General features: G+C 45.0%; 1 protein-coding gene across 3 annotated transcripts in view; it reads left to right on the plus strand.

The window, feature by feature from the left end:
- Window positions 1–19,840, plus strand: part of RBM6 (RNA binding motif protein 6) — a 93,085-nt gene that overhangs the window by 42,094 nt on the left and 31,151 nt on the right. For 2 of the 3 annotated variants that reach the window (XM_061617783.1, XM_061617784.1), the window contains exon 7: window positions 6,466–6,699. The exons of the other annotated variant lie outside the window; for it this stretch is intronic. In XM_061617783.1, the coding sequence (XP_061473767.1) occupies window positions 6,466–6,699 (234 nt within the window). The remainder of the gene's footprint in view (window positions 1–6,465; window positions 6,700–19,840) is intronic. 3 annotated transcript variants of the gene reach the window in all.

The following is a 19,840-nucleotide window of genomic DNA, read 5'->3' on the forward strand; positions in this document are numbered from 1 at the left end:
TGTGAACACTGCTGAGGGTTTGAGAGACCACTTAATTTTTCTGCTTGTTGTAGTAATTGTAATGTGCTGTTTTTGATACGATATGATGTTTAGTTGTAGTTTAACAGACATGCCACAAACCATAGTTTGGGGAGCTCTGTCATAGCCAATATCGAGCTCCTCTCCACTAAGACTGATCACATCATCCTTTGCGAATGGTTCTCTTGTTCCATTTGCAATTTCGTACCCCTAGTAGCAGTAGTAGTAGTAGTAGTACTTTAAATTTATTACCTGTCCTTCACTCAAAGGCCCTAGAGCAGGTCACAATAGTTTAAAAAGGTATCATTAAAAACAACCTAAAATCACATCACAAAAAATAGGGTGGGTCCTAAAAATATACATCTCAGGTGTCAGCCAGGTTAAAGAGGTACCACTTAGTGCCAGGGTAGGCACTAAATGCTAAGAACCAGGAGGGTTGGAACCTTCTCCCCCCCCCCCCCCAGGTGCCATCTCTTCGAGTGCCTGCACTTATACACTCTGCTCCCTTGGAATGAGAAGTAGAAACGGTGCTTCCCTCAGTGAGAAACACATAAGAGTAGAGTTGGCCCTGCATAGAACTCTCAAAGCCATAGTACATTCCATATGCATTATTATTGCCATTTCTGTGCCTTCCTGGATATTCACCTCATGAATTGAGTAACTAACAGCTGAGATCTCCTTAAGCCACAGTAATATTAAGGAGCGTCCTCATAAGACTACTTTGAAGTTCATGGTGGGTACAAGTTGGATCCAGTTGTTCATTGGGGTTCTAACCAGAAGTAAAGGTCAGGCCTTTTCCTTGGCTAAAACAATGAAACAAGGGCATAAAATTGAAGTCAATGCAGACAATACTGTCTTTGTAAGGGCATTTGGAGAGAATGAGAAACAAAAGAGACACTTCCCGTCAGTGGTTGAAGGGCAAGTGGAAGAGTTTCAAACGGAGACGCATTTCTAAAGGATAGCTGTGTTGGTCTGTTGCAGCAAAAATGACAAAGTCTAGTGGAACCTTAAGCACTACAACTTATTTATGGCATGTTCTTTCATGGGCCAGAACCAACTTTATGAGATGCATGAAGTAGTCACTTAAGTGGGTAGGCGTATATCAAATTCAGAGGAGGAGGAAAAAATGTGCATTACGAAGAAAGGCCAAAGAGTCAGCGCAAATGAGTATTTGCTGTCTCACAATATGGAGAGCAAAAATGGAAGATCCAACAAGTGTGGTGATGCTCACTCGTAACTAACAGCCACTGGTGATGAAAGGCATAGCAAGGTCAATAGTATATGTGAGCACCTACAGGGGGCAACAACTTCCTGTAACGATCAAGCCATTCCTAGGATTTGTAGAGAACATCAGATCTTGGGAGTGGCTACTTGATTACAGAAAGTAATTGAGCCTCTCCAGATAGTCACTTACACTGTTCTTGCTGTATCCATCACCAGTGAGTGACACCAGTTCTGCTTGGATCTTGTATTAATGTGGTTGGGTTCCATGTAATCTGTACCCTGCATGGCAGTAACACACGTACCACTTATCTCTTCAGGTTTTTGGCCTTGCTTTGTAAAACACACACACACAATTTTTCTACTTCTTTCTTATACTGGTTATACATACCTACTTACTTGGGCTCTGTCCTAGAAATATGTATGCCACAATAAATTTGTTAAGTCTTTGAGGTGCAAGAGGACCCTCAATGGCAGAAGTAGCCAAAATACTCTAAAGCATAATAAAAACAGACTGAAATATACTAAAACCAAAACATATTTAATTTTTTTAAAAAAACATATTTTAAAAAAAGTTTTAAAAACATCTTAAAGCAATTCCAACAGACAGAGACTGGGATAAGGTCTCTGCTTAAAAGGTTTATTCAAAGAGGAAGGTCTTCCGAAGGCACCGAAAAGATAATAGAGATGATGCCTGTCTAATATTTAAGGGGAGGGAATTCCAAAGGGTAGGTGCCACTACACTAAAGGTCTGCTCCCTATGTTGTGCAGAACGGACCTCCTGGTAAGATGGTGTCTGCAGGAATCCCGCTCCGCGCCCGGTACTTACCAGGCCAAAAGGGGCGAGCTTTGCAGCCGATGCCGAGCCACCATGTTGGGGGGCGGGGCAGCCTAGGGTACTTAAACCTGGGCTGCCGGCTTCCAGCTCTCCTTTGAATTTTGGCAGCAGCGGCTTCGGCCTCAGTGGGTTGAAACCACAGGAGGGTCCGCGCGCGCAGCAGCGGCGGTGGCAGCAGATAAGCGGCTGTTTGGCCACAGGGTTCCTTGGGATTGGGGAGAGAGGCCCGGTGCCATCTTACGGGGGAGGCTTTTTCTGCCTTGGCGGCAGATTGGCACCCTTCCAGAGCAGCTGGAACTAGCTGGGGCGGGCAGCCCCCTTCCTTGCTGCGGCATATCGCCTGCCCAAGGCGGCCGGCGTGGGAAGCACGTGGGTGGACTTGGCAGGTGGCACCAGCCGCTGCCAGCAGCTCTTTGTCCCCCCTATCACTGGCCGTACTTTTTGCTTGGGTTGTGCTCAGTTCCTTCATTGGCCCAGGTTTGCGGGTCCCACTGTCCCTTCTGCAAGCTAAGGATGCCACCCAAAAAGGGGCAGGGCGGGCCAAAGGGAAAAGGCAAGGCCCCAAGAGGAAACAGGGGGTGCTCACCCCCTGTGGCTTCAACGGACAACGGGCCACCGTGGGCAGCCATCCTGACTAGGCTGGAAGCCCTGGCTCGCGGCCCACATCAGTGCTTATGCCAGTCTGATGCACCCCACAGTGGCTTACACCAGCCTAACGTACCCCAGAGTGGCTCGCAGCCCGAGGCCCCCCGGGCACAATCTGGGCCTGCGAGGGCAAATGAGCCACCGGCTAAGCGATCCCGTGGGAAAACACAGCGCACCGGGACTGGGGCTAACAGCACTGCTATTGACGCCATCCTAGCTCGGCTGGACGCGCTGGAGGCTGGGCCCAGCAGGGCTGACATGAGGACAACTGGTGCGGCGGCAGGGATGGCTCCCACTTCTCAGATCTCCAGAGGGCCCACATCGGATGGCGCACTGGGTGAGTCCCCTCTCTCTGCACAGCCACAGGGTCAGCCGCAGTGGAGCTGGCCCCCATGGGGATTCCATACTGGCCTTTTTCTCCGCCAGCTATGACGGAGGGGTATGGGCAATCAGGGCGTCCCACAGGGGTGGGAGATAGGACGCCTTGGCAACAGTTGGGGGAGGCCTGTGGGCAGGTGTGGCAGCCGCCTGTGGGTGCGCTGGCAGGTGAGGGGGTCCAAGGAAAAAATATGGAAAGGGGAGTATGTGGACCTGTTCTCATTATATAGGGAGCCAGCCAAGAGGGACAAGGACAAAGGGGATGAGATGGAGCCTGATAAACCCAAGCGGCGACGTATAGAGCGCACTTGGCCTAACTGGCTGCCAGCATACCTAACTTACATGGGAGTGGTGATGCAGAAGCATCTGCAGAAGGGCTCAGTACTTGTTAAATACCTTGACATTATATATCGGGGTTACTCTGAGTTTCAAGGGGCGGCATGGCTCGCCTATGATCAGGCGTTCCGCATGAGGGCTGCATTTGATACTTCCCTCCCCTGGGACAGAAAGGAGCCTGACCTGTGGCTTCAGTTTATGTCCCACTCCAAGCCTGTAGCTGGGGACAGGACAAACAGTGGACACCTCTTAGCTAGGCAGTTAGCCGCAGTTCCTTCCCGCGGGCCTGCGGGGCAGGGGGTTCAACCCCGCCTGCTTTGTTGGGAGTTTAGCTCCCGGGGCCACTGTGGTCAGAGCTCTTGCAGATTCCAGCATGAGTGTGCGATATGTGGTGGGCCCCACGCTTGCACAGGCTGCCCCAGGGGCCGCCCCTTTGGAGGTGGAGGCAGGGACTCCGCTGGCTCTAGAAAGCTGGGGGCTTCTGGCACAGCTCAAGGAAAAGGGCCCCAGCCTAGTTAAGCTTACGAAGCTCCAAAATTTACTCAGTCGTTACCCACTTGTCCTAGATGCACAGTTTCTGCTGGAAGACTTCACTATGGGTTTTAGGATTCCCTACTTGGGGCCCAGGCGGGCCTTTATGTCCCGCAATCTCCAATCAGTGTTGGGAATGGAATCGATTGTGCAGGCAAAAATAGACAAGGAGGTTAAGGCTGGCAGAGCGTTGGGCCCCTTCGCGGTGCCATCTGTGTCCTCCCTTAGAGTTTCTCCACTGGGCCTCATTCCCAAGAAGGGGCCAGGCGAATTTCGCCTAATACACCACCTGTCTTTCCCTCGGGGCAAGTCTGTCAATGATTTCATCCCGCTGGAACTATGTTATGTCTGCTATACATCTTTCGACTCAGCAGTGCAGATGGTTAAGAACTGCGGGACTGGGGCCCTCATGGGGAAATGTGACATCCAGTCGGCTTTCCGTCTCCTCCCGGTTCACCCGCAGGACTTCGAGCTGCTGGGCTTTATGTTCGCTGGCAAATATTACATGGATAGGACATTACTTATGGGGTGCTCGATTTTGTGTTCGGTATTTGAGTGCTTCAGTTCGTTCCTGGAGTGGGCAGTCGGGTAGGGCAGGCCTGCAATCGGTGGTGCACTATCTGGATGACTTCCTGTTTGCCGGCCCTGCCAACGCCGGCACCTGTAAGGCCTTTATGGCCCATTTCGCAGGGCTGGCGAAGGAACTCGGTGTCCCCCTCACAGCTGAGAAGACCAAGGGCCCATCCACAGCTCTCACTTTTCTGGGCATCGAGATTGACACCATAGCCCAGTGCTGTAGGCTCCCTTAGGACAAGCTAGCGGCCCTTAGCAGGAAAATCACTGAGGTCATCCAATCCAGGAAGGTGACGCTGTCCACCCTGCAGGAGCTGGCGGGTCACATGAACTTTGCGTGTAGGGTGGTTGCGCCTGGGCGTGCATTTCTGTGACATGTATACGATGCCATGGCTGGTCTATTGCACCCATGACACCACACGCGAGTCACAGCCACTCTTAGGGCCGACCTGGTGGTGTGGTCCACCTTCTTACAGGAATTCAATGGGATATCCCTATGGAGGAGGGAGCGCCTGCTGGAGGCCGAGCTGCAGGTACACTTGGATGCCTCAGGTTCCTGTGGCTTTGGGGTTATTTTTAATGATGCATGGTGCCAGAGTAGCTGGCCACAGGACTGGGTGTGGGCTGGGTTAACCCAGGACCTTATGTTCCTGGAGTTCTTTCCCATTGTGGTGGCTGTGCACCTTTGGCCCGAGAACTTGTGTAACTCCACAGTCCACTTTTGGTGCGACAACCTCCCCACAGTACAGGTTATCAACACCTTGTCTTCAAAGAACTCCAACGTCATGAGCCTGGTGCGAGCATTCGTGCTTCAATGTTTGCGCTATAATATCCTGTTCCTGGCACGCCACGTACCGGGTATTGATAACAATATTGCTGATGCTCTATCACGGAACCAGATGGAGAGGTTCCGCCAGCTGGCACTGTGGGCAAGGGCTCAACTGGAGGTGGTTCCCCCAGCGCTATGGGAAATTGGAGGAATGAAGCGGAAAGGGCCATAAGCCTGTCCATGGCACCCAGCACCATGTCCAGCTACCGGGGAGCAGGTAGGGAGCTGTCACAATTCAGGGAGGCCAGAGGCTACGCACAGGAGTGGCCCATATCTGTGGAGCATCTTATGGCGTTCTGTGTCGAGGAAAAACGGAGGGGCCTCGCAGTTAGGACTATCAGAGGTAAATTCCTGGCAAAGGCCCAGGGCTTCCAGGACCACACGGATGACTTTAGGGTCCGCCGCATGCTAGAAGGCTGGTCCCGTGGGTGCCCAAGCACCCCGGATGCCCACCTTCGCATCTCCCCGGAACTGCTGTTTGGCTTGCAGGGGCAGTGGAGGGATTTATGCTCTTCCCCTTTCGAGGCACGGCTATTTCACGCAGCCGCCCTCACCCTTTTCTTCGGGGCCTTTAGAATTGGGGAGGTGGTGGCGGGATCAAGAGCAGATGACTCCTATTGGGCCCTTATGGTCTCGGACCTGAGCTGGGAGGCGGAGCGTGCCCTCCTGCGACTTAGACGTTCCAAGACTGACCAACATGGAAAGGGACACCTGATAGTGTTAGCCCCTTGTCAGCAAAAGGAGATCTGCCCCGTCACAGCCCTACGGCGCTTTACAACAGTTTGGGGGCCACACCTGGGGTATCTATTCATGCACAGGGACACTCACCCCCTCACCAAGTACCAGTTCTGGACAGTGGCCAAGGCCGTGCTGCGCAACGTGGGCGTCGACCCTCGAAAGTTTGGGGCACACTCCTTCAGGATAGGTGCAGCCTCCACCGCTGCCCACCTAGGTTTGCCAAAGGATAGGCTACAGGCAATGGGCAGGTGGCGTTCGAATGCGTATGAAACTTATATTAGACCACTGGCGGAGTCGCAGAAGGCCGGCTCCTAATTATTGCTCTGCCTACTGACGTTTGTTGTTATTATTTTGACAGGCCACTGGAAAGGAATGGAGCAGGCACGCATCCTACTCTGCGGCCACAGCATGGTTTTCTGGGCGGGCCGGAGAGCAGCGAAGTCACATTTTGGCATGCAGCTGGGGCTCAGTCAATGGGCCTCTGTGCACTGGCTCGGCTGCCGTGAGATGCGTTGGGACGGGCTCCTTCCTGCATTGTTCCAGCCGGCAGTGGAGTGGGCGGTCCCCCAGTTTCTGGTCATCCACCTGGGAGGTAATGACTTGGGCCTGTTGAAGGGCAAGGCCCTGATTGAGCAAGCGTGTAGTGATCTCCGGGCCATTGCATGTCGCTGGCCAGGGGTGCACTTGGTGTGGTCGGACATCCTGCCGCGCAGGAGCTGGAAGTGCACGGGTGATCCGCGGGGGATGGACAGAGCCCGCAAGAAGGTGAACAGGCAACTTCAGAGGGCACTTATGGACGCTGGGGGTTCGGTCATTCACCATCCAGAAATTAGACACGACAGGGTGGAGTTATTTCAGCCAGACGGTGTGCATCTGTCGGACGTGGGCAACGATGTCTTCTTAATGGACCTGCAACGGGGCCTACGTGAAATTTTTATGCGGTGTGGGGTGAAGGGGGACTAAGCAGAGGCTTGTCCCCCTTCTGTGGCAAAGAAGTGCGGGAAAAGGGTTAAAAGGGAAGGGCAGCTAGGTGACACCTTTAGGCACCTTTGGGGGTGATAGGCAGTCCGGAGGCCTGCAGCTCAGGGCTATACGGCCCGGGGGCAGAATACGGGCCGCCTTTGGGGCCAACGTGCCTCATCCGCTCGGGGTTTCAGGGCCCCGGGGGGCGGTGACATGGGTTGGACCCCCTACACATCCTCGGGGTGTGGCCTTAGCTGGGGTCTGGCACAGGGCAGCCCCTGGCTCAGACAAGGTTTGGTTACCTGATAGCTGCAAGCAGGCTTTGTCTGGCTCATCAGGATGCTCCCGCACTTTATTTACCCTCTGCAGGTTCATTATGCCGATTGTATTCTGTTTAATAAAGTGGCCCATGATCCAACCCAATAAACGGTGTCTGTGCTTTATTTTGGCAGTAGGCCGCAAACCCTCACCTACAGAGCATAGTGATTGACTGGATATATAAGGGGTAAGATGATCTTTCAGGTATCCTGATCCCAAGCTGTGTAGGGCTTTGTACACCAAAACCAGAACCTTGAACTTAGCCCTGTAGCTAATTTTCAAGCCTTTGAAATCTCTTGTTAGGTTGGCCTTGTGTTCTGACCTTTGACTGCCATCTAATTCATATCTGTATGATCACAGGAAATGCTCAAAAATGGTGCAACCACATAGTATGGGGTGCCTGAAAATAGAATATAAGTTAGACTATATTGATTTGTGTAATCTAGTTTTTAGACATGTTGCTGAGATTGCCCCCCAAAAAACCAGCCCCAACATTTGTAACTTGTAAATATCTGCTACATCTCTGTATGTACCAGAATCTAAATTTTATTAGAGCACATGCATAAGACCTTCCTCTGATATCAGCATTTGGATGATTTGCTTGTTTCCAAACATGCCTTTGTCCAGTTTTTCAGCCCCTTCCATACACTTCTCAGAGTGCAAGTAAGCAAAAATAGTGTTGGACGTATTCTTAATTATTCTAAAATGTCTTTCAAATGGTGTTCTCAAATGTGTCTTTCAAATGGTGTTCTCATGAGACCTAGACTTCCTCAATGAGAAGATCAGTAATGGTGGACATGTTTGCCTGCAATAACTTACCTTACCCTGTAATGTGCAACCACCAGAGTGTGTTTAAAAATGCACTGTTATTTCATACAGATCAATGATGAGAATGAATAAGTTTGGCAAGTGCAGCTTGACAGCAAGATGTGCAGTCTAAGGCACATTCCAGATTTCACTGAAACAGACAGAGGGCTTAAGGCATATGCTAGGGGTTCCTCAGCAGATCTTTGCGTGTTTATTATTTATTAAATTAATATCCTGCCCTTCCTCCCAGAAGGAGCCCAGGGTGCCAAACAAAAACACTTAAATCAAAAGGCTAATATATTAAAATAAAACATCTTTACAAACATTTAAACAAAATGTTGATGTATAAAAAGTTCCCTGAATCTGCAATCATATACATTTATTGGGGAGTAAGTCTCATTGAATTCAGTGGTAATGTTTTCAATTTTAATTTTTCTCTTTTATTTTGAAAACCTGTGTGGAGAAGGCCTGAAAATAGCTGCAAACACCCTTGTAATAGGGAGTGGTCATACACAAAACTGGAAAGTGTCTCTAAAAACAAATCATATCTGATGATTCTCATATTAAAGGAGCATGCTCTTGTGTGTTTTATTGCTGCATGCTCTTGTGTGTGGGTAAGGGAACTTTATTTTGAAGGCTATGAGATTTGAGACTGGCAGCCATGTTGTTATAGACACTTGATGAACTCTAATGGTGCAGCCTATGGCTGCTCATTAATCTCTCTGGATTATTTCTACTGGATGATGTTTTCCAAACGTTCTTCACTAGAAGTAAAAACACATATTTAAATTTTTTAGATAAACATCAGTTTGCATCTCTTGTTCGTATATTGTATGCGCATAGAATTTTAGTGGATGATCAGCCAGGATTAGAAGTATCAAAAGCAGAACTGAAGTGGTATTGGTCCATCTATTTATTTTTTCAGATGACCTATAGTTTTACTTGAAGAATGTAATTACATTATGAAACAACCAGAAATTTGCACAGTTTTTCAACTCTGAATGGAGGTACTGTCCTGGCATACCACAGACTCTTTTGGAAACTTCCTTGTTTGCAATGTGATGGGCAAAGAGCCTGTGGCAAATTCTGCTGCTTCATAGAAGTAATGGTGGGTTTCTTTTCATAATGTGTGTTTTCTCCCAGCCAGTTTTATTTCCAGATCTTGTGTATGTGTGTACATGTACACTTTCTCTCTCCCCCCCGCCCCCGCTGTGGAAGTAGAAGGTAAAGAGGAACGATCTTTTCAGTATGCTTCCATGCTAGGGGTCTAGGGTGGAATTGTCATGTTTCATTCGCTGACATTTCACAGAACTTCCGCACAACACTGTTATCCAGTGTTTGTTCTGTATTTTCCCTGTAGTTCTTTGCCTTTTATTAAACTGCAGAAAGTCAAACTTTTTACAGAAGAACAGAAAAGCAGTGTAATTTCCATAGACATGGTACTATGTCATTTTTTAATACTAAAATGCTATTCCAATTATGTTGGGTTGTATTAAACTAAATCCTACTCAGAGTAGACCCATTAAAATTAATGAACCCAAGTTAGTCATTTCTATTAACTTTCATTGGTCTATAAGTAGAATTAACACTGAATACTACCCATTGTGTTTAAACATTAAGGGTAGAATCCAGTTGGTACTCTTGTATTCACAGAAGGGCATTTGATCCACTGGAGGACTCAGCGAACAGAAGAAGAGGGGAGGAAATTTTAGCCAAAACCCCTGCAGCCCCCCCCCAATGGGTCTTCTGTTAGTAGAGGCAACTGCTGGATCAGAAGCCCTCCGTGAGCATATGGGCACTGATTTGATTCCACTATGCAATATTAGTAAAATACTACTTAAAATGAAAGTGTTATAGTGCTAGAACACTGTAATGCTAATTTTTAAAAAATAGCGACTTTCTAGTCACTGCCATTAAGCATGTTGCTAAAATGATGGCAATTGGAAAATGTATCTCATTAATAGTTACAGGGTTTTTTGACAGCAGCATCTGTGGCAAGAAAAACATTCTCTTGTTTGCTTTAAATAGGCTAATTATCTATCTTGGTGGAGGATTGCCTCCCACACCATAGTTCTTATATTTTGAGCAAAGGGGGCAGAGAACACCATTTGAAGTCTCTGCTTGTTTTGGCATTCATGTGTATACTTACCCCCCAAAAACCCTTTGTTTCTTTAAGATTTTTCAATCCCCCCATAAGTAAAAGGGGCTTTCACTGTGGGAAACAGGGAAGAAAGGGAATTGCCCCCCCAAAGAGGGAGATCATAGCAGCAGTGGAAACCCTGGGGAATTCAGTGATCAGCCAGGATTTTTGCCAGCTCACAACTCAGGCTGAACTGGGCAGGTGGGCAGAGAAAAATCTCATATCAGAGAAGGAAAATGGAAAAATAAGGAGCTGTTCAAATGATTGTTACTGTAACCTACCTTACCCCATTATGGCTGTGACATGTCCACTAGTATGGACAAAAGATAGCAGGATGTTCACACATACACAGTAAGATAACCACAGCAGTCTGAAAAGGTCCACATCTACACTACACCACAGCCTTTCCCAGTGTGCCTCCAGATGTTGTTGGACCACAACTCCCATCAGCCTCACCCAGCATTGCCAATGGTCAGGAAAGATGCGAATTGTGGTCCAACATCTGGAGGCACACTGGTTGGGAAAGGCTGCTACAGCAGAACAACAACAAATTAATAGTGTTCACAGCTGCCTGACTGGAGGCATCCTCATTTAGTTTGATACTGACTCTGTGGCTTTCCTCCTTCAGTTCACTGTTCAGAAACACACACCTGCCATATCATTTCTTGCTTTGACACACACAGAGTAAACAAGCTGGGGAAAAGAACCCTTCTGAAGCAGGCACCAACGTGGCCTATTGTGTGCAGTTTTATGAAGATGTTACCCAGTTTCCTCCTCCTTAGTGCAGTTCAAAGCCTTTGTTTGTGTAGATCATGAAAAACTATGGAATGCTTTAAAATAAATGGGGGTGCCACAGCATCTGATTGTCCTGATGCGCAACCTATACTCTGGACAAAAAGTCTACTATAAGGACAGAAACTGATTGATTCCCCATCGGAAAGGGTGTGAGACAGGGGTGTATTTTATCACCCTATTTGTTTAATCGATATGCAGCAGAACATATCATACGGAAAGCGGAATTGGCCAAGATAAAGGAGGTGTGAAAGCTGGAGGGAGAAATATCAATAATTTAAGATATGCAGACGATACCATACTACTAGAAGAAACCAGTAATGATTTGAAACGAATGATGATGAAATAAAGAGCAAAGCACAAAAGCAGGACTACAGCTGAATGTCAAGAAGACTAAAGTAATAACCGAAGATTTATGTAACTTTAAAGATGACAACGAGGACATTGAACTTGTCAGGGATTATCAATACCTTGGCACGGTCATTAACCAAAATGGGGATAATAGTCAAATTAGAAGAAGGCTAGGACTGGTGAGGGCAGCTATGAGAGAACTACAAAAGTTCCTCAAATGCAAAGATGCATCACTGAACACTAAAGTCAGGATCATTCAGACCATGGTATTCCCAATCTCTATGTATGGATGTGAAAGTTGGACAGTGAAAAAAGTGGATAAAAGAAAAATCAACTCCTTTGAAATGTGGTGTTGGAGGAGAGCTTTGCGGATACCATGGACTGCGAAAAAGACAAATGATTGGGTGTTAGAGCAAATTAAACCAGAACTATCATTAGAAGCTAAAATGATGAAACTGAGGTTATCATACTTTTATTTATTTATTTATTTATTTATTATTTATAGAATTTATTATTCGCCCATCTGGCTGGCTGTCCAGCCACTCTGGGCGACGTACAACATAGGAATATAATACCTAGACATTGAAAATCTAAAAACAATGAAGATAAAATCTAGCCCACCCCAAAAGCCTGCCTGAAGAGCCAGGTCTTCAAGGCCCGGCGGAAACTCATCATAGAAGGGACATGGCGGAGATCATTTGGGAGGGAGTTCCACAGGGTGGAGGCCACAATTAAAAAAGCCCTCTCTCTAGTCCTCACCAGTTTGGCTGTTTTGACTGATGGGATGGAGAGAAGGTCTTTTGAGGCTGATCTTGTTGGGTGGCATAGCTGATGATGCTGGAGGCACTCCTTTAAATAGACTGGGCCGAAACCGTATAGGGTTTTAAAGGTCAAAACCAACACCTTGAATTGGCCCGGTAAGCAACTGGTAACCAGTGCAGCTCTTTTAGCACTGGAGTGATATGATCTCGCCGGCGGCTGCCTTTAATCAGGCGCGCCGCCGCGTTCTGTACCAGTTGCAGCTTCCCAACCGTTTTCAATGGTAGCCCCACGTAGAGTGCATTACAGTAGTCTAGGCGAGAGGAGACCAGGGCATGTACCACTGATGGGAGCAGATGATTGGGAAGGTTTTGACACATCATGAGAAGACATGATTCACTAGAAAAGACGATAATGCTGGGAAAAACAGAAAGGAGTAGAAAAAGAGGAAGGCCAAACAAGAGATGGATTGATTCCATAAAGGAAGCCATAGACCTGATCTTACAAGATCTGAATAGGGTGGTTTATAACAGATGCTATTGGAGGTTGCTGATTCATAAGGTTACCATAAATCGTAATCGACTTGAAGGCACATAACGCTGATTAAGTTAGCAGTCACCCAGAAATATAGTATAAAATGTAATGAAGTAAGTATGGCATCCTTTTCTAAAAGAAAAGGCTAGGGAATATTCAACTTTATATGCAGTAATCATTCTTAGTCTTGAACATTAGACTACAAGAAGATGGATTTTGAATGTATTGTAAGATATAGCATGAAGAGTTGTGCAACATTATTGTCTGTTAACATTGAAATTCTGAAGGATGGATTGTTCTGTGAAAATAGTATTTATTCTTTCCAGACTAATTTTAATTTCGATGGTATGCCCATAGTAACTGTGTTGTAAGCCAATTAATACTTAAACATGTATGACTAATCATTGCAAATGTATTGAGAATGCATATCTAGATTACAATTAAGCAAAGGCAAGGATCCCAAGAACCACATAGAGCTTATGCATGGAAGCAGGCTTTAGACTTGTTTCAAACAGCAATCCCCTCAGCCAAACTACATGACATGAGAAGAGCTTCAAAGCAGTTTGAGACACAGGGATGTGTATGGGGGTTGGTTCTTCAAAGGAAAAAGTATAAAATCTCACTGGGCATGCTCAAACCTGTGAGCATATGTAAAGTGTGTGAGAGTATGGAGACATTCAATGATGTCCACCTGCTCGTGCAGTAAAAAGCCACTTGTGGAATGAGACTTGCAGTTTCTCTTCTCCCCTGCAGCCTATGTGTGCTCGCAAAATCTGTGAAGGGGGTCCCCTAATTATCTGGAGCAGATGTTATGGGTGCACAGGGGCTGTGGGGGAGGAGGAAGGAGAATCAAAGGCATACCTTCTGAGACTTGTATGAAAATCTCTGGGTATAAATCTGTTTTGGAAATGGGAAGAGAAGCACAAAAAAGAAGACACATTTCCTGGGTGTGGTGGGATTTTTAATTTATTGAAAATAGAAATAAAATAATTTATAAAACAAAATCAGAAGTGAAATGTTAAGCATCACATAGGTACTTCATTTTCCTTTAAAAATTGTACTAAAGTACAGAGATAAGTTTTAATGCTGTAGTCTCTGAGATAAAAATAAAAAAGGGTTTTTAAAGATAAATGCTGAACACTTTTTCCTTTGGGATGTTTGTTGTGATGGTAAGAAGTTGGTGAACTGGCTAATAGTTTCTGACTTCTTGAAATTTTGAGGGATCTGAGGTTAATGCAGCATTGCTAACACAGCTACTATTAAGCAGTTCTTATAAAGAAAGAAAAGCTTGTTGGTGGTGACTGCATCTGGTAAGTAGTGACTATAATCATTAATAAAGTAACTTAAAAATCTGCTAAGCAGTATTAAACTATTTTATTTATTAATGCTTTTTATGTTTCAGGACATCAGCTGTTTCCAGGTTGGAACCCACCTCCCATTTAGGAAGAGGTGGAGGGCAACGAAACTGTGATCTTCACTCTGAGAAACTGAATGGGAACATCAGAGTTTAAATATGTGTATAAAACCACAACAGACAGATGAAATGATGATATTACTGCTGTTAAGTTAACACATTAGGCTTGATTGATGGAAAATGCTTCACTTGACATAATCTGACTTCAGTAAAATTTGTTGTACAAACAAGGGCTCCTGAATTTTTATTTCACCCATGTAGGGCTAGAATAGCATGCACAAATTCGTATAATATAAGGCTGATCAATCATGCTTCGAGTAAGGATGATAGGTTGAACGAGAGTTGATAAGGGCTTGACACAAAATCATAGCTAAAAGCAATTAGAAATTGCCAAATTAGCTTGGCACATGCATCGAAATGAACATGGTTGGGTAAAACCTCAAAAAGAGTAGATGAATACAGATCTTTAGCAGTGACTGTACTCAGGGCAGCCCATTAAAGAATTAATGAACACTGTTGGTTTTTTTAAGCATCACAGTCTGACAAAGTCTAGGTTAAAGAAAGACAACCACCCAGGAGGAGACATGATGCACTCTTTTCTGGTCAGTGAAATGAACCAACAGCAGGGCTAGAGGTTTTCACCAGGAAAGAACACAATTTAGGGAGCCAATCAGAAAAGACACCTTTAAATGATGAAGGTAGATATGGATATAAGGGTGTTGTCTGAATGGATAAGTGGCTGGTGGGACAGGAAGGGAAGTGCTAAACCCAAGGTGGACCTGGACTTAGATGTGTGAGAAGCGATATATTTGTGTATGTTGCTTATTCTTTTGTGAATAGTAGTCATAGCTTCATAAAACTTTACAATTATTTTAACTTACTTGATCTGTCAGTGCTCAGTTCAGTTGGTGGGTGGCCTCCAGAAATGCATGTCTTCAAGCAAGGTGGTAGGATCTCTGCTAAAGGTGTTGGGACCACATTTTAAACTGTTACAACAGAATCCTGCCTTTGGAATGGGTAGAAAGCTGCACAGCTGAAATATTGACTAATGATGCTTGAAGGGAGACGTTTGTACCAAATTACACAGAACAGGTTTAGGGTTTGATATCCATGGGCACAAAAATACTGGTTTATTCAAATTTTTGTTGATAATTTAAGTGGAACGTTATTGGAGTCACTTCTGAGATGGAAATTAAATATCTATCTAGAGACTGAGTTGGAAAGTGAAAAAAGAAAAATGCAAGTTATATCTCCTAAGCTTCATAGAACACATACTCTTTTGTCTTTTAGTTTGGGATATATGCAGGTCTTCCATAAAGAGACCTTAACGACATCTGTTATGGGAGTTTTTCTTGAAATAAGTCTCTTAGTTTACCCTTATTCCATGAAATTAATATTTGAAGGGCTGATATATATGGTAAGATCCAATATTTTGCCAGTGGATATGACAGGACTTTCTCTCTTCCCCCCTGCAGCACTGTGGGGTCTCTCAACCCATTGGACCAGATTTTGGAGAGCATGGGGCAGGGCTGTAGGGTGAGGAGAGGAAGGAGAAGGCCTGTTTGCACAAGTGAAAGTCCACATGCGGGGTGCCACAATTGGGTATTGCCCATAGATGATGGAGCATTATTTTTCTGTTTCTGTAGATGTGAAGACATGACCCAGCCAACACAAATTATTCACTAATAGGCAAAAAACCTTGCAGTTTAAGAATGTACCTATAGCCCACAGCTATTTCTACCAAACTTTTAAAAACAGGGAAATTGGCCAGCTATAGTGAAAGCACCAGGATAGCGGGAGACCTGACCTCTCTGAGATATTGTATTCCCCTACAAATTTGTAAAAATGCAAACACCATTTGGGTTGGTCTTTCACAGTCCAATCCACTCCTATGTAGTTTGGAAGAATTTGGTAACATGTGCCTCTGAGCATATGGTGAGTGGTGGCAATACCTGCCATCTCCAAAGATGGAGAATTACATTTTTGTATGTTTGTTGGTGTTCTTACTTTGCTTCTTTCCTGAGTTACTATTGTTTCTACACAGAATCTAATCTAGAAAATTATATTTCTCTCATTATTCATCCTAGAAACCTGTGTCAAATTTATTTTTATTAATTTCAAAGCCTTTTTATTGGTCAGTGTCATATGATAGTGAAGACAGCCTTTTGTGTTTCAAATTGGAGGTTATGTTCTATTTCTATTTTGAGCGCATTAACAACTGAATCCGAAACTGCAGTTTGATGTAAAAGCATACTGATTACAATATGTTGCTACTTCAGGAATGACTCTAGCTGTTGGAAAACACAAACTTAGTCTGCCCAAGATGCATGTTTTCAGCCTGCTATGTTTAAACCACTTCATTTAAGGCAATGTGGGCACAGTCAATTAAAAACATAGAGCACACCTAGCGATTTTGCTAGAATATATTTCACCTCCTACTGTTTTATCTTGTGCAAACTGAGACTTCATGTCCACTGGAGACTATTCTGCAGAATAGTCAGTGCCATTATTCCATAATTATTTTAGGAGTTCTTTTAGTGTAAATTGTGCAAAGTGTTGCTGTACTTCACATATTAACAGAAGCAAATAAAATGATTTCCTATAGGAAACTTCACTAAAATTGCGAAGGAAATCAGATATATTTAAAGTGACTATCTGAACTATGCCAACTGTCTTAATAATGTTGCTTCCTCCCTGCTAAAACAAGATCAGCACAGCACATGTCTTCTTTCTATTATTTGGGCTGATTGCCGGTGTTGCCACCACTCACCATATGCTCAGAAGCACATGTTACCAAATTCTTCCAAGCTACACAGGAAGTGGATTGGACTGTGAAAGACCAACCCAAATGGTGTTTGCATTCTTACAACTTTGTAGGGCAGTCCAATATCGCAGAGAGGAGTTCAGGTCTCCTGCTCCCCTGGTGCATTCACTATAGCTGCCCAATTTCCCTGCTTTTTAAAGTTTGATAGAAATATCTGTGGGCTATAGGTACATTCTCAAACCGCAAGGTTTTTTGCCTATTAATGAATTTCTCTGCTTTTTAATGCAGGAGGTAAGAAATGGGATCTTGTGCAAGCTTGCTGAGAATTGATTGATCATTTGCATGCTTATTGAGTTCAGTGGGATTTAATCACCTGCAGTCATGCTTACGATAGGTGAAATTGACCATGGGATGGGGAGAGGAAGGTGAGGAAGGGCGGAGAGGGAGGGGAGCAGGAAGGAGGGGGAGGGGGGGAGAACAGGTTTGATCATTTGTATGTTTATTGAGTTCAGTGGGATTTACTCCCATGCAATCATGCTTAGGATAGGTAAAACTGATGGGGGGAGGGAGGGGCGGCTGGAGTGGGCAGGGAAGGAGGAAGAGGGGAGGGGAGAAGGAAGGGAGAGGAGAGGGGAAGGAGGGGAAAGCCAGGTTTGATCATTTGCATGCTTATTGATTTCAATGGGACTTACTCCTACGTAATCATGATTAGGATAGGTAAAACTGACCATGGGGGAGGGGAGGGGAGAGGAGAGGGAAGGAGAAAGGGAGGGGAGAGGAAGGAGGGGGAGGGGGAAGGAGGGGATTGGAAGGGGAGGGGCACAGGAAGGGGCAGGAGAAGGCAGATTTGATCATTTGCATGCTTATTGAGTTCAATGGTATTTACTCCTGTGCAATCATGTTTAAGATAGGTAAAACTGACCGGGGGAGGGGGAGGGGAAGGAGTATATTGGAGGGGGAGAGGAAGGAGGGTATGGGAGGGGGAGGGGAGGGGCAAGAGGGAGGGGATAGGAGGGAGGAAAAGGGAGGGTGGGATTGATCAGTTGCATGCTTTTTGAGTTCAATGGGATTTATTTCTGTGCAGTTGTTTGAAAATGGGAACGGACTGCCTTCAAGTTGATCCCATCTTATGGCAACCCTATGAATAGGGTTTTCATGGTAAACGGTGTTCAGAGGTGGTTTTACCATTGCCTTCTTCTGAGGTTGAGAGGCAGTGACTGGCCCAAGATCACCCAGTGAGCTTCATGGCTGTGTGGGGACTCGAACCCTGGTCTCCCAGGCCGTAGTCCAACACTGACCTGGGGGAGGGGCGGGGAGGGGGAGGGGAGGAGATTGGATGGGTGGGCAGAGGGGAAGCCCCTTTCCTTTCCAAAAGGAAAACATTGTGAACAATATCATTGCTTTTCAGTGTTTCCCCCCACCTTTTTATTCTACAGCAGGCACATGTAGCCTCCCACCCAAATTTAAACCAAAGCTGTCCTTGGCCACATCCACACCAGACCTTTATTTCACTTTAGACAATCATGGCTTCTCCCAAAGAATCCTGGGAAGTGTTGTTAGTGAAAGGTGCTGAGAGTTGCTAGGAGACGTCCTGTTCCCCTCACAGAGCGTCAATCAGAGCAGCTGACTGTTAAACCATTCTGGCCACTGGACCTCTGTCAGGAGAATAGCAGTCTCCGCTCAGCACGCTTTCCAACCTCACTTCCCAGGATTCGCTGAGGGAAGCCAAAACTGTCTCAGTGAAATCAAAGTCGGGTGTGGGTGTGGCTCCCTGATTAGGCAAGCTCAGCAGTTTGGCTTTTAGAACACTGACAGTTGGTTCTTACTACTGAGCATGCCTGACATTATCATTCAGTTCAATGCCAAATTTCTTAAATTAATTAAAAATCAGCCAGGCATTTTTTTAACTTTTAAACTGCAGAAGGTGAAGATAAGAGTATGGGGCAAGGTCAGTAATAGGATTGCAGGTACTCAGCGTGGCTGGTTTTTAATGAATTTCAACAGATTATGAGAACTCTGACACAAAAAAGTCCAAAAGGGGCCTGGGTTTTCCCCCCTCTCTCTTTAGACTTTGAACTCTCTATTGTCTCTGACTGTTTTGTGTATCGCCATGAAAATTGAGAGGGTTGTTAAGCGTTTCTGAGTTCAGGACTATAAGTTTTGTAAGGTTTTGTTTTGAAATGAGCTTATAGGAAGCATCAGAATTGCATGGGGGGTATTTTCAATTTAATATTGAGGAATGTGAACAATCCACGCTGGCTGTAGTATCCAGCCACTTTCTTTTTTTTTTTTTACAATAATTTTTATTCAAATTTTCATAAAACATACAAAACAAAATCATAAAACATTCAAAGACAAAAAACAAAACAAAACAAAAATAATTAAACAAAAAAAATAAAATATTGACTTCCCATTTGTCACAGATCAAATCAGTTATAGGTCTACAATATATAACAATCCTGTCTCTTAAATCATATTATAAAATCACTTTCCTCCAGTAGTTATCTTAATTAATCATCAAATCTCATAAACATTACTTTATTCTTTCCACAAAAAGTCAAAGAGAGGTTTCAATTCTTTAAGAAATATATCTATCAATTTTTCTCCAAATAAACATGTCGATTAATCCATCTCGTTAATAATTATAATAATCTTATTGTCATAACCATAGTCCAAATAAACATTTTGATTAATCCATCTCATCAAAATCTGTTAGGTTCAATAATTTCAATAGCCATTATTCCATTATCCCTATTAGTTCCATCTTCCATCTTCAATAGTCCTGTTAAGTCCAGTAATTTCAGTGTCCAATCTTCCATTATCAGTATTCCATAATAATCTTGCTGTCATAGCCATAGTCATATAATAAGAGTCTGATGGGAATTTCCTCT

The sequence above is a fragment of the Rhineura floridana genome, chromosome 3, assembly GCF_030035675.1.
Source record: "Rhineura floridana isolate rRhiFlo1 chromosome 3, rRhiFlo1.hap2, whole genome shotgun sequence".
Taxonomy (NCBI): Eukaryota; Metazoa; Chordata; class Lepidosauria; order Squamata; family Rhineuridae; genus Rhineura; species Rhineura floridana.